This window comes from Cnephaeus nilssonii (genome assembly GCF_951640355.1).
Source record: "Cnephaeus nilssonii genome assembly, chromosome: 6".
Lineage (NCBI taxonomy): Eukaryota > Metazoa > Chordata > Mammalia > Chiroptera > Vespertilionidae > Cnephaeus > Cnephaeus nilssonii.
Genome location: NC_137077.1, coordinates 25,423,599 through 25,438,959, shown reverse-complemented (window position 1 = coordinate 25,438,959; position 15,361 = coordinate 25,423,599). Strand labels below are relative to the sequence as shown.

The following is a 15,361-nucleotide window of genomic DNA, read 5'->3' as shown; positions in this document are numbered from 1 at the left end:
CCTCGGGCCAACCCTGGGTGGCTGGGGGCTGAGGGGACTGGGGCACTCCGGAGGCAGGCGCGCAGCAAGGCCGGGCCCCCTGGGCCCAGCCTTGCCGCATGCCTGCTGCCCCGGTGGGGCTGAGGGGACTGGGCACCGCCATCTTTGAGGGCGTGGCAGTCAAGTTGGCATATTCCCTCCTTATTGGCTGTGGGTGCTGCCATCTTTGAGGGTGGGGCGGTCAATTAGCATATTCCCTCCTTATTGGCTGTGGGTGTCGCCATCTTTGCGACAGTGTGAGGGTCAATTAGCATATTCCCTTTTTATTAGATAGGATTAGACTATTTGTTTGGCACTGGGAGTCTGTTGACAAAGTAGTCTGCACCTACCTCTGATAGTCAATGTCATTACCTCCCCTTAACCATTTTTAAAGCAAGTCCACCATTGTAGTCATAATGCTCTAGGATTAATATTGTACTTTCAGTGCTTATTAGATAGATAACGTTACAGCAAAAAGCAAAATGTTGAGTCAGTTTTGAATGTTGACAACAGATAACATTGCATATATATAAAATCTGAGCTAGAATCTCAAGTATCTTAACCACTAAAAACTTAGTATGTCCAAAACTATACCTATATTTCTTCCTAGTCCTTTTGCCCATCTGCTCCCTTTCTCAGTGAATGATACAACATTCATCCGCTGATTCTCAACCTACAACCTGAGTCATTCTGACCTCCTCCCATCTCTCTGATGGCCTGAATATAAAGTTTGTCTTTAACCTGAGCAGCTACGCAATGGTTTCTTAGGCAGAGAAATTAATGCATTATATACCATTTCTTTTTTTCTGTGGGTTTTTTTTTCTCTCTCTACCTAAGTCTTCCTTTCACAAATACTTATTGAGTATCTGCTATGGGCCAGGCACTATTCCTAATGCTGAGGAAACAATTTTGGGCCTCAGGAGTTCATAGGCTAGGAGCAAGAGCAGACATGTAAGTTACAGTACAAAGGGATAAGACCTAAGCTGTATACACAAGGTACATTGAACTTGTAGAGCAAGTCAGCCCCTTCAGAGTGGGTGCTGTTTTCTGAGTCTTAAGTCGCAATTTTGAGATTGCGGGGTGGTTAACAAGACAGAAACTGTCAGGCAAAGGAAACAGCATATGCAAAGTCACAGGTGCTGGAACTGCACCTGGCAGGTTGGAGCGTTGTATGTAATGGTTTCCAGATCACAAAATGCCTGGGGTGGTGGATGAAGCTGGATAGGTAGGCAGAATCCAGATCATGAAGGCAGATAGTATGAGCTGAAGAATTTTATTTCTAGGAAATAAAAGCCACTGAAGATTTTGGGTAGTCAGATAAACAAATCAGTCTTGCATTTCAGAAAGGTCACTCTGGCAGAAGAGAAGTTAAGGCTAGTTGTGATATTAAAGTAGCACAGAAATGTAGAGCTGAAGACTGGAGGGACAGATGTTTAGGAGGTTTTCATTAAACATGTGTAGAGAGAGAGAGAGAGAGAGAGAGAGAGAGAGAGAGAGAGAGAGAGAGAGAAGGCCTGCATGGACTGGGGTTTCAGGCTAAGAAATCACAGAGACAGCAGGAGATGGGTTGGGAGAAAATATGTTTCGTTTTGAATAATGTAAATTCCTAATGCGTATAGAATCATCCAGACAGTGTTATCAAGTGTGCTGTTAGGTCTACAAGACAGTCAAAGGAGGAGGAGATTCAGAAGAGAGTGTTGTCCCAGACACATGGGAGGAAAGAATTTTAAGAATGAGTGGTCACCAGGGTCAAACACTTTCAGGCATTTGTGTGACTTTGGGAGTCAAGGATTTCATTTGTGACCCAGCCAGTGGGGGTGGGTGCCAGCCTGCCACAGGCCCGAGTGCAGAAAATGAGGAAGTGAAGTGGATGGGGCCTGGAAGTGAGCCGGTCATTGTCACAACTGTGTCACCAGCACCTAGCAGAGTCCCAGATACAGCATGCTCTATAAAATGTGTAATAATTTTATGAAGGGAGAGATTCCAGCAGTAGCCAAAGCTGCTCACAGGATCTCTACAGAGAGCTTCTGTGGTTGGTTTGCTTTGATCTGAGACAGTGGAACACATTAATTTACTGAACAGGGAGGAGCCACTGCAGAGAGAGGACTTCAGGAAACAGGTGCAAGAAGATTTAGGATGAAACAAAGTTCCTAAGTGAGAGGGGTGGAATCCAGAGCATGCCTGGGTAGAGGGATTGAAGTGAAGAAGAAGAAGAAGAGAGACGCCCTAATTGGTTTGGCTCAGTGGGTAGAGCTTCAGCATGCGGACTGAAGGGTCCCAGGTTAGATTCCGGTCAAGGGCATGTACGTTGGTTGCGGTCACATACCCAGTAGGGAGTGTGCAGGAGGCAGCTGATCGATGTTTCTCTCTTATCGATGTGTCTCTCTATCCCTCTCCCTTCTCTCTGTAAAAAATCAATAAAATATATTTTAAAAAAGAAGAATAGAGACATGAATACAGGACTTGTGAGGATGAATTCACAAAATTATCAAGAACTTGAGGGGGGTCACAGGTGATAACTTTTATTTTTTCTGCAAAATAGGAATCTAATATCATGTGTAATAATTAAGCAGGAGAAATAGAATAAGGAGCCAGAAACTATGAGTACTTTGGCCCAACTGCAGAGGGGAACTGGAAGGCCTTGCTGAGCAGGGACATGAGCCCTATCCTTGGCTGAATGAAGAGGTGGGCAAGGGTTTCAGCTCTGGCATTGCCCAGAATCCCATCTCTAAGGATGGAGCTCTTAGACCCACCTCTATGATGTTCAAACCATGCCCCTACCTTTAACTTATACTTTCTGCTATGGGCTCATCCCCCTTGATCAAGGCTCTGGATTTTTTCTCCCATTTGCAACAAAGTCAAGCTATAGTGGCAGATTTCCCAATTTTGATGGAATGGAATTCTTTAGAAAGCAAATGTGCTGGAATTGTCGGTTACATAGGAAAAAATCATGCATGGGTAAATCAGTTGAATGGCATCCTATCATTATTCCCTTTTCTGTTTTTCAAGGAGTCGACTATGCAACTGCATACTGGATGCCTACTGAAAAGACAGTGGAGATCAAAGACACACTGGACAAGAACGGAGATGCCTATGGCTTTTATAATAACTCTGTGAACACCACAGGCTGGGGCATCCTAGAGATCAGAGCAGGGTATGGTTCGAAGTCCCTGAGCAACGAGGTCATCATGTTTGTGGCCGGCTTTTTGGAGGGCTACCTCACTGCCTCGTAAGTACCACAGTCCTGGTGGAGAACTATCAGGCCACCTCTGTCTCCGGCTTTGTCCAACAGTGTAGCCTTTGCTTCCTGGCATTTGTACATTAGTAGCTGAGGTCCTTCTCATGTGATAGAGACATTATCAGAATTACATTTGTATCTATAATCAGTACCTGCCGATAAGGATCAAAGCCCCCAATTATGGCACTAGTCAAACCTCATGGCTCTTAACCTTTTTAAATCTTTCCTTCTCCTAAAACTATATTAAGACACAGCTAAGCCATCTCATCTTACTAGTTATTTATTGTCCGGTAGAAAGCAAGTAAGAGGTGGAGAGAATCTTTGAGAAGCACAAAACAGAGAAGATTAATTATAAATAAAATGTAACAGCATTTGCCCTGGCTAGGTAGCTCAGCTCATCAGAGCATCATCCCGATACACCAAGGTTGTGGGTTCGATCCCCAGTCAGGGCACATACAAGAATCAACCAATGGCCTGGCTGGTGTGGCTCAGTGGTTGAGCGTCGACTTATGAACCAGAAAGTCATGGGTTTGATTCCCGGTTAGGGCACATGCCCAGGTTGCAGGCTCCATCCCCAATAGGGGACATGCAGGAGGCAGCCGATCAATGATTCTTCCTCATTGATGTTTCTATCTCTCTCTCCCCCTCTCCCTTCTTCTCTGAAATCAATAAAAATATATCTTTTTAAAAATCAACCAATGAATGCATAAAAAGTGAAACAACAAATCGATGTTTCTCTCGCTCCCTCTCTCTCTCCCTTCCTCTCTCTTAAATCAGTAAATAAAAATTTAAAAGTTATAATAGCATTTATTTTCAACAGTTTTAGAACAATACTTTCAAATACGTTGAGATTTTAAATTGAAATTTTAATGTCTAACATAAATATTCCTTTTAGTTCTATTGTTAGTTGATTCTTGTGTCCTTCCTTTGTCTTATAAAAACAACAAAAATGTAGTTAATGATAATGTAATTGGGACTCGTCCTTTTTAGAGAAAAGCTCTTTAAGGAAAAGAAAGTTGTAACCTATTTAATCAAGCTTTATTCTTTCTTTGATATAAAGAGTCTTGATGAGTTGGCTTTCTTTTTTTATTCTCTGTGACCTAGATTGTTGAGTGCAGCTTAACCAAACCTTATTTTGCACTGTTACCGCCTTAGTCATAGTAAGTGCAATGACGATCCTAATCTGTTTCTGCATTCTGGAGATTATATCAAATGTCGACTGACTAGTTATTGGGTTCTGGCTGCTCTTTTATAATTTAAAGTAGCAATTCCTGTTTTCATTTTTATACCAAATTTTTGTTACCCTGCCATTGGAGTCTCCTTCATATAGTATACTACTCAGGGATGTATAAAAATTTATAAACTGGGTAAGATTTTTAAAACATGTTTAAGACTGTGTTATACATGTATGAATCTGAACTTTTCACATTTCACTTCAAATCTTTACTCATGTGTATCCACTCATTCGCTTGCATTGTTTAAATTGAGTTGCAATTTTGAGAAATAATTTGGACTGAAGTTGTGTGAATATAAATATATTAGATGAACTCATGAGTGATAGACATAATGGGTTGGTAAGGGAAACGATTTTTCTTTAACTATTCAATTTGAAGGCAGCAGCTGCTCAAGGATGGGTTTCTCGTATGTGAGGTACCAAGAGTCTGAGGGGTTACTGCTCTGTAAAGACTCTGAGACTTGTGAGGATAAGCATGTCTGCCTTGGATATTGGGGTCCAGGAGTGTGACCGAGAAGGTTCTGACAAAGGTGGCACTTCTGAAACTCCTACATCTCAGGGAAAACATGCTTTAACATTTCACTTTGGGGGGTGACCTTATGATTTCACCCTTATTCTTAATATAAAGCGTTGATTTATCCTTGATCATCTTTACCCATTTGCCAGGAACATCCATAGGGGGGAAAAAAAGCCATTTTATGAATAACTTCTTGAATACTTCTATTTTAGAGTAAAAGTTATTTAAATCTTATTTCTTAAAAAAAAAAACACTTAGCTACTATTCAGTAACTGTTTTTATTGTTTGCTTTGCCTTTTGCCATGTCTTTTCCAAAACAATTCCATGTGTATAAGCCAGTCTTTTAAGATTAAAACAAATAAACAACTCCCTGCATGCTGCGATCCATTTTGAGGATCTGGCAACAGTGTCAGCCTTCCCTTCCCACCAGTAGCAGCAGCCCGTGGGGGCGTGATCAGGAGTGAGGGAGAGACCAGCCCAGCAATCTGTCAATGCTGGTCCTTGAGGAAGAGTTGGGAAGCTCTTGGCAGCATTCCTGCTGCACAGAACAACCTGAAAAGAGTGCTTTAATCCAAAACCACCGGAGTCCGAGAGGAAGGCACCCAGTGGGACAGAGCAGTCAAAGAAGGCTTTGTGGAAGGAGTGAGTTGTAGGTCTGGCGCTTGATAGATGAGAACCGTTTGGCTTGGTTGGGAAGAAAGAAGAAATCATCTGGGCAGAAAGTAACAGAACAGAGTACTGAAAAAAGGCCCTGAGTCTGAAATGCATACATTGCATTTACAATGGGTGAGAAGTAGAGGCTCCAATTGAGCCAGCAGATGGCAACAGGGTTAAAAGGCAAATGGGGGCTGTACTGTGGAAGGCTTTGGATGGAAGCCCATTCGAAGGTCATTGACCACTATTTCAAGCTTAAGAGTGCTCAGCGGTTCCTTGAATATGAAAGACGACCTCTCTATTCATCTTTGTATTGTATTTATGACTGGTAATTCTCCCTACCTGCTCAAGGATGGGTTTCTCATATGTGTGATACCAAGAGTCTGTGGGGTTACTGCTCTGTAAAAACTCTGATGTATCTCATTGAACAGGAGATGCTGGTGGGCAGGAAGATGCATGATAAAGAACTGAAGGGGCTGGAAGGAAGAGAGAAGTCAGTATTTGCATATTTGAAGGAGGTAGAAAAAGAGAAAAAGAAAGTAGAGGAAGACAGGAAGGAAGGAAGGAAGGAAGGAAGGAAGGAAGGAAGGAAGGAAGGAAGGAAGGAAGGAAGGAAGGAAGGAAGGAAGGAAGGAAAGAAGGAAGGAAGGAGGAGGGAGGGAGAGAGGGAGGGAGGGAAGGAGAGAAAAGAGAAGGAAGAATTACAATCAAAACTCTCTTTAGAAGGGCATTTCCCATAAGCTACTTTTCAGAGGCTGTCATTCTAAGTGCTTTACTGAAAAGTCAAATAAGTAGGGGCATTTCCAATTCAGCATGCATATAAAGGACCTGCCTTATGCCTAGCTTAAAGCTCAGACTAGTGGGGTGTGACCTAGCACGCTTAAAACAGACCCTTGGCAATGGGTTGGGAAAGAGGGGAGAGAGGGGGATCCCCTTCCTCTGCTGACATGGTCCAGGAGATGAAGGCTTATTATACATCCTGATGCCCAAGAGTTTATTTTGAGGGAAGAAGATATGCAAATTGAGTCAAGAAGCTGGGCTCCAGCAGGGAGACAGGACAGAGGGGATGCTGAAGGGTTCATGGGATTGTGTCTACAAGGCCCAAGGTACCAGCAAGGACTTCCTGCAGCCAGCACTCCAGCTGCACAGCCCATGGTGGGGACTGAGCAGGGAGAGGCACTGTGGCTTCCTCTGAGCAAAGGTCCCCAGCATTCTCTGAAGCAAAGCCGAAGAATTTCAATGTCAACCGTCTGGAAGCTGTGACTGTAGCCACAGAACCAATAGTAGAGACAGAATACAAGTCACAGGCTAGGCTTTCTGTCTGTTTGCTGGCCTGTTTGTCAGGGTGGCTTTCGTGTATTTTAGTAGTATTTCCAGTTTGGTCCTGGGAAAGTGTCAGTGTAGGTTCCACTTACTCCACCGCCATCTTTAATCTCATCCAAATTCAGGACTTTTAAAGTCTTTATATTAGTGGAACTCTATGGATGCTGCAATACTGTAGCTTCCTGGTTGGTCTTGCCTTCCTCTCTGCTCCCAGACTTTTCAGTCTTTTTTTAAGAATGCAGCTTAAAGATGAGCAGAGACATTACCAAGCTGGACATGCCTGTTTGCGGGCTTGTTTTCAGCTACACATGGGCAGTTGTCTGCAAAGTAATAGCACCTTCATATACAAGTATCATTTTATCAACTTAAACCATATAATATACTGCTGGGGACTGTCACTTGTGGTGCTTTGCCAAGTATGATGGACGCCATATACCAAGACACAGCCTTGGAGCAAGGGGTTCTAAGCCTGATGGGGATGAGGTGGGAGGGGGATTGTGCCAGAGGCCAAAGGAAAGAGCCATCTTTTCTCGTTTCCCTCTCAACTTGGAAAGCTGCTCAGGCAGCAGAGTGGGAGTGTAGGGCTGCCTCTTTCCCCCACCTGGCCACATGTAAGACGGGGTTCTGTTCCTTAGATTCTTCTGATTCTTGGCAGGGGGAGGTATATGAGAAGATGGATATTGTGGGGTGAACAGTTGAGAAATTCAGATAAAGGGAGTGGTCTACCCATCCCCAAAGATATAATTTGCTCTTTTCAACCTATGACATACTTGCGAGACAAACGAAAACACACAAAGAAATATTCTCACATCCTCCATCATTTCCTTTGAAATGTTCAGTAATTTGTTGTCTCCTTGAACTTTTACAACCCTTCCAGGTAACAGTTTGGTCCTAGGCCCAGCCCTCTGTATTTTTCATGCAGCTCAAGGCCATATACCTGTGCTGCTCTTGTGACTTCTCCCATCCTATGCAGCAGCAGCAGCAGCAGATTTGGCTGGACCACAGCTTGGAGTAGGCACTAGATATTTTTAGAGGCTTCTCTCACTGTCTTGCTCTCTTCTTTTCTCCTTCTTCTTCCATTGTCCCCACCCTGACCCATCTCCTGAGGAGTCACACCCTGCAAGCTATTAACCTTACCATGCAAGCATTCATTCCAGATGGGCTCCTGGGCTGTGCTGTGGAGCCCCTTCTGCCTCTCACACAACCCCTTCCTAGCAACTCTTCCAACCATGATTCCTGAGAGCCAGATGCCACCTCTCCCATCTCCACCAATTGAAACATTGCTCAAATCCATCTCAGATCCTATCTTCCTGACAAAGCTTCTTCTGATTCCATCCCCACTGGATCAGAGCTCCATCTCTCCCCGCACCACCCGTTAGTGCCTTGAGAGCACAGTCCCTATCTTTTTCCTCTTTGTATACCCCCAGACACCTGGCCCAGTGCTTCTGCCCCAGCAGTTATTTAATTACACATTCATTAGGTTTAATTGAATCTTGTTGCTGTTCCAATTTTGTTGGAGATGAATCAGAAGTGCAAGCTACATATTTCCATGCATTGCAGTGTCTAGCAACCTTGACCAAACAAACAGAGCTTCTTCCTTTAACTCTGTGGGCTGGTTCCCTAAGAGTTCCGAATTCAGAATCTCTGATGTTTCATTCATGATGTAAAAGCCGCTAAATAGTCATAGATTGGTTTTTAATAAAACGAGTCATGAAACCTTTCCGGAATCATGGCTCATTTTATTAAAAAATAAAATGGGTGTGGGGACCTGGTCTGCTATAGTTTTGAATGAAGTGGCTGATTCTTGTGCTGCTGAAGTGGCTGCTGAAATGACCTCTGTCTTTCTCTGGCATCCACCCAAGTGAAACAGTCTCACTTAGTCTTTGGCTTAGATGTTTCCCTATCTGGCATCTGATGAAGATTTCATGGTCTCCAGCTGCATAATCAGTGCCATTTGGAGTTGCAATATTCACCACAAGTAGAAGTCCTCTGCCCAACCAGGTCCATTAGCTCCCAGTATCTACTTATTTCACCCTAGGGTCTAGATCATATAAACACACACACACACACACACACACACACACACACACACACACACACACACACATTTGGCTATGCTCCAAAACTCATTGAGGTATTTAAGGGTGCTATGTTTGGCTCATATCTCTACTTCCCCATGCAATCTTAGAGTGGGATACTGTAGGTTTGTAGCCTCCCTAAGCAGCTACATCAAGTCATCAAATTCATTTGGATTTTCTGCATTTCATTCACCTGAAGTGTGAGACCAGGGCAGAGGGGCCTTCCTTGTCACCCACACACCTGTCTAGCTTTTTTGCCATGCTCTCCTCCAGTTGTAGAGGTGGTAGACAGGGAAAAGTGACCAACTTGATCATAGACTAGACGTGGCAGTATAAAAGATACATAAACCAAAGTTCAATGTGATCATTCAATTTTTAAAAATATATTTACAAATAATTTGAAGTGAAAGCTCTCGTGAAGTAAAGTTTACTGAATTCAAAGACCGTAAAATAAAAGAGTTCAAAGGATTTTAATGTTGTTTACCTAACTGGCAATAAAACTATATTCTCACTCTATCAGTTTCAGTTCTGCAAACTATAGTAAGTACTTAAGGTCATCAGTAGGTTCTTGGAACTGCAATGAAATGGATTATGAGGAAACCAATTTTACCATAGGCTAATGGACATAAACAAGAGTTAGTTCCTTATACTCTAGAGTGTATAAGGGGTTCACAATTTGACTGATTTTGCTCCAAACTTACAGCAAATAAGAGATAAAATATTTACAAAGAGAAATACAGATAGATTAAGCATCTCTTGACCAAGAAGTGGAAGAGAAAACAAAGTGATGAAGTATGGATCTGCTGGGCCTTGTTCTGAAGCAGGCAGAGGCAGCCACCCCTGCTGATGGGGGAAGGCCTCGGTGCTCTGAGTGAGCTGAGTCAAGGCTGGGACGCAGACATTTCCTTGCTACTTTTGACTGTTTATAAACTAGGCAACCACAGAATAACCTCTGTTGATGTGCATCCTAACCTACAGATTTGTAAGAAACCATGAGCTTGGAGAAGGGGGTGGGGAAACCTAGAACCAAATCATCCATGTGCCGGTTCAATTACAGATACAGCTGCAGTATTCCATAGGAAAGAAGTCCCCAAAAGTCACTCTGAGATCTAGTTCTCAGGGAGTCAGAGAGAGGCACTAAGGGAAAGGGGGCGGGGAGGGCTCAAACAAATAAAAATGCCTGCACACCAAAGTTCCAAAGTATACAAATTGAATACTAAGAAAAAGTCAACAAGAATACCATGAATACACTCCAGTTTAATTTCATAGAACCTTTTAACAAAGACTTTAGGTCCCAAAGGATATTTTCAAACATATAAAGGAAAATGTTTGACCCCCCACAGACATCCACTAAACAAAGAATAAAATTTTGACTGTAAAAGTTAAAAATTAGAACCCCAACTGGTGGCTCAGTTAGTTGGAGCATCCTCCAGTACACCAAAAAGATTGCGGGTTCAATTCCTGGTCAGGGCACATAGGTTGCAGGTTCAATCCCTGGTTGGGGTGTGTATGGGAGGCAACCATGTTTCTCTCTCTCTCTTCCTCCCTCCCTCCCTCCCTTCCTCTCACTCTAAAATCAATAAAAACATATCCTTGGGTGAGAATTTTTTAAAAGTTAAAAATTGGAAAACAATTTAAATAGAAATATATTTTTTAACTAAAAGAAGCAAACCTAAATCTTTGAACAATAATATGATGGGGGATGTCAATAGGCAGTTAAAGCTTGCTAAAATATGCATTATGTTTGGAGGAGGAGAGAAATATGAAATTCACTCAGACTTTATAAGGAGATGAATAGGTATAAATGTTTTTTAAAATTTCAGTGACTACTGAAAGAATAGAAATACATTTTATAGCTTTTAAATCAATAGAAGTAAAGAGAAAGATAATGAAAATATTATCTAAGCAAAGAAAATAAAAGGTGGGGGGTAACAAAAGGATGGTAAATGGAAAACAGACAAGATTGTTGAAATAAATCCAAAAATTACAATAAATGTTAATGGATTATTTTCATCAATTAAAAAGTGTCTAATTGTAAGATGTTGTTAGGGGGACCAGCTTGCAACTAGCAGATAAATACTAGTAAGTTTTGGAGATCAAATGCACAGCATAGTGATTATAGTCAACAACACTGTATTATACACATCAAAGTTGCTAAAAGTCTATATTTTAATTGTTCTTACTACAAAAAAGAAGTGATAATTATGTGATCTGATAGAGGTGTTGGCTAAAATCACAGTGGTAATCATATTATCTATACTAATAAAAGGGTAATATGCTAATTAGACCAAACATCTTCTGGACATCCTTCCGGACAAAGCCACGGTGGCAGGGCCAAGGCAGAGGTAGTTAGGGGTGATCAGGCCAGCAGAGGAGAGCAGTTAGGGGGATCAGGCTGGCAGAGGAAAGCAGTTAGGGTGATCAGGACAGCAGGCAGAGGTGGTCAAGGGAGATCAGGCAGGCAGGCAAAGGCAGTTAGGGGCAATCAGGCAGGCAGGCAGAGGCAGGGGCAATCAGGTAGGCAGGGGAGCAGTTAGGGGCATCAGGCAAGCAGGCAGAGTGGTTATGGGTGATCAGGCAGGTAAGTGGTTAGGAGCCAGCAGTCCCAAATTATGAGAGGGATGTCCGACAACTGGCAGTTGGACATCCCCCGAGGGGTCCCGGATTGGAGAGCGTGCACCAGGCCTCTAGTAATATATAAGTGGATCAAATCAGTATGTTATATACCTTAAACTTACACAATGTTACATGTCAATTGTATCTCAATAAAAATGTTTACTATAGAGCATATGAGACATTTAACTTTTTTAAAGTAGTTTTTAAAGTAAGGAATACCAAATATCCAATAGTCCTGTGGTGAATGGAAATTAAAACAACAAGAAACCATTTAAAACCCACTAAATTGTTGAAAATGAGATCTGACCATATCAAATGTTGGTGAGGCTGTGGAGCAAGAAGAAGTCTACCCTGTAGCTGGTGGGAATGTCCATTGGAACAGTCACTGTGGGGAACAACTTGGCAACATCTAGTCTCTATAGGTACCTAGACTATTTGCCCCAGCAATTCTACTTTTATATATTATATATAGCCTAGAAGAACATCCAAGTGTGTAAAAAGAGACATTTTACAGCAATATTTGATGATACATTATGATATGAATTTTTATGTGAAAAATTAAAAACCAGTTAAATGTCCATCATGGGTATGTATACATGAATTGTTATAGTAGTCATAACATGGAATACTACCAGCAGATGAAAAGAATAAATTTAAGCTGCAGATGACAACATAGATATTTCTTTAAAAATGTAATATTAGAGAAATAAACAAGTTAACGTGATAGATAATATGGTCTTATTTATACTTTGTTCTGAACCATGATAAATAATACTATACATTATTTATGGATACGAATATATGTAGTGATGGTATAAAAACATGATAGTATAATAAATCACTGATTCAGGATTGCAGTCACCTCTAGGGAGAAGGGAGAGTAATTAGTGTCAGGAAGGTACACAGTGACTTCAAGTCTATCTAATGTTTATCTTTTAATATATGCAGCAATAAATTTAATAAAAAATAAATGCAAGTAAAAAGTAAATTATATAATGAAAAATATAGACACAGTAAATATGGCAAAATAGAGTGATTTAATAAAGTTATATAATGGATACTTGAGTGTTTGTTATATTCTATGTTTTTCTATACATTGGCAATATTTTCCAATTTTAAACTGTGTGTTTGATTTATTAAAAAAAATATTAGAGGTTTGCAATAAGGGACATCCTAGTTAGCTAAAAGGTTGGGTCATTGATTATGATGGAGAAATACAAGAAGAAAAATAGAAATGTAACCATTTTGATCTTTCGTTTCAGGCACATATATGACCACTTCATAAACCTCTACCCACAGCTGATTAAGAAACCTTCCATCGTGGATAAAGTGCAGGAGTTCATGAAGTATGTATAATAGCTTTTCTCTTCTCATTGTTATGAGGCTGCAGGATGTGGATGTGTCATTTCAAAAAGCGATTTTTCCTTCGCCAATTTCTTTTTCTGTCTCTCAGGCAGGACTTTGGAGTTGTTCTTGTAGTGAGGTAATTACCTTTTGGTAATAGCATGAAAACTGGTTGCAGACAACATGCCCTGTAATTTGGGCCCTTTTGGAGGTCAGGTTGAATATCACATTGTTGATTGCTGGCACAGCTTGAGGAGGACACCATCAGTGAAAGGAGGCAAAATCAAATCCCTGGATCATTTCCCTCCCTGGGGGGCGTCTCTTTCCTGCAAGGATTCCTCCTCCTCCCTCTGTATGGTGCTTCCTTTTCACCAGCCAGGTGACTAATCTGAGCTGGAGTGTTAGCTCATACCTAAAGTCTTAATTCTTAACATTCTCTGAGAATATTTCCACTTTAATAAAATTTTCTGAAGGCTAATAATTATCAATATTCAGAAAATGTGTATGTTTGTGGGATGACAGGCTATGAAATTAATTTGGGGATAGAAGAGCTCTAATTTTGGGCCTCCAAATTATACACTAAGGAACCTCTTCATCACCTGCTGAAGTCCTACAGAGCATCAGTTAAAAAGCACTGGGCTAGATCCATGAAGTAATAACATTGTACTCTAAAAAGTTGATCTAGAGGCAACTTAAACAAATCAGAAATGACTTCCAGTATACAGTTATGTTAAATCATCCCCTAAGAAGTGCAGAGAACTAAACGAGGAGAGATACAATGAAAAACAAGGCTTTTTTTTTTTTTTTTTTTTTTTTTTTTTTTTTTTTTTTTTTTTGCTAAGCATGCCAGGGCAGAGGCATTGAGGCAGTTACTGGCAACAATTGAAATAGAATGAAGCAGAAACTATGAAAATTATCTGAATGAAAAATAAACATATGCAAATGATCCAGCCCTTAGGAGTTTTTATTTTTTCTGTTGTTTAACTTTATCTCTTATATATACCAAAGTAAAGTTAACTTATCCTTACTGATTTAATGAGATGTTATGATTTTATATGAATGAGTTTGGACTGTCTATCCTTGACTTTCTTAGGTCTCAGTATCACAGATAGATAAACATTATACCTGTGTTTCAGTTCCAGATAGAGCTTTGAGGAAACTCTAAAGAAAGAGTCATAGTTCTAGGGGGAATTAAAAATCATTTCAGATTTTCCCTGATAGTCTTTTAAAGACTATCAGGAATGTTACAAGATCCAGGGTTTAAATTATACTACCATAATTATCTGAATATATTATCTCTAAATGCCTGGATTTAACTTAGCTTTTGATGAGCAACCATAGAGACCTATAGTACAAATCTAATTTGTCTTTCAGGAAGCAAGAACAGTGGACACGGAATAACATCAAATCTTATAAGGATGATCCATTTTGGAGACATACAGGCTATGTAATGGCACAAATGGATGGGCTGTATCTAGGAGCAATGAAGAAGGCTATATTAAAAGGGGAAAAGGTAAGATTTTTAAGAATCTATTTTATTAAAGATTTATGAAAAATATGAGGAAACAAAAAACACCCAATCAGAAGAGCAAAAAAGAAAAAATAATCCAAAAATATGAAGATAGCATAAGGAGCCTCTGGGACAATTTTAAGCGTACCAACATTCGCATTATGGGGATGCCAGAAGGAGAAGAGAGAAAAAAAGATATTGAAAACCTATTTGAAGAAATGATGACAGAAAACTTCCCCTTCCTGGTGAAAGAAATAGACTTATAAGTCCAGGAAGCCCAGAGAGTCCCAAACAAGAGGAACCCAAAGAGGCCCACACCCAGACACATCATAATTAAAATTTAATTTAATTTAATTTAATTTAAAGGTTAAATACAAAGAGAGAATCTTAAAAGCAGCAAGAGAAAAGCAGTTACCTACAAGGGAGTTTCCATAAGACTTTCAGCTGATTTCTCAACAGAAACTATGCAGGCCAGAAGGGAGTGGCAAGAAATATTCAAAGTGATGAAAAGCAAGGACCTACAACCAAAATTACTCTACCCAGAAAAGCTCTCATTTAGAATTGAGAGCCAGATAAAGTGCTTCCCACATAAGGAAAAGGAGTTCATAACCACCAAACCAGTATTACATGAAATGTTGAAGGGTATTCTTTAACAAGAGGAAGAAGAAGAAGAGGAAGAGGAAAAAGAAGAGGAGGAGGAAGAAGGGGAGGAGGAGGAGGAGGAGGAGGAGGAGGAAGAAGAAGAAGAAGAAGAAGAAGAAGAAGAAGAAGAAGAAGAAGAAGAAGAAGAAGAAGAAGAAATATGAACAATAAAATGATAACAAATACA

The 15,361-nt window shown here is 40.7% G+C and overlaps 1 protein-coding gene across 1 annotated transcript in view; it reads left to right on the top strand.

The window, feature by feature from the left end:
- PLBD1 (phospholipase B domain containing 1) overlaps positions 1–15,361 on the top strand; it is a 50,013-nt gene that overhangs the window by 7,008 nt on the left and 27,644 nt on the right. The window contains exons 2-4 of the mRNA XM_079773588.1: positions 3,028–3,247; positions 12,941–13,024; positions 14,397–14,535. Of these exons, the coding sequence (XP_079629714.1) occupies positions 3,028–3,247; positions 12,941–13,024; positions 14,397–14,535 (443 nt within the window). The remainder of the gene's footprint in view (positions 1–3,027; positions 3,248–12,940; positions 13,025–14,396; positions 14,536–15,361) is intronic.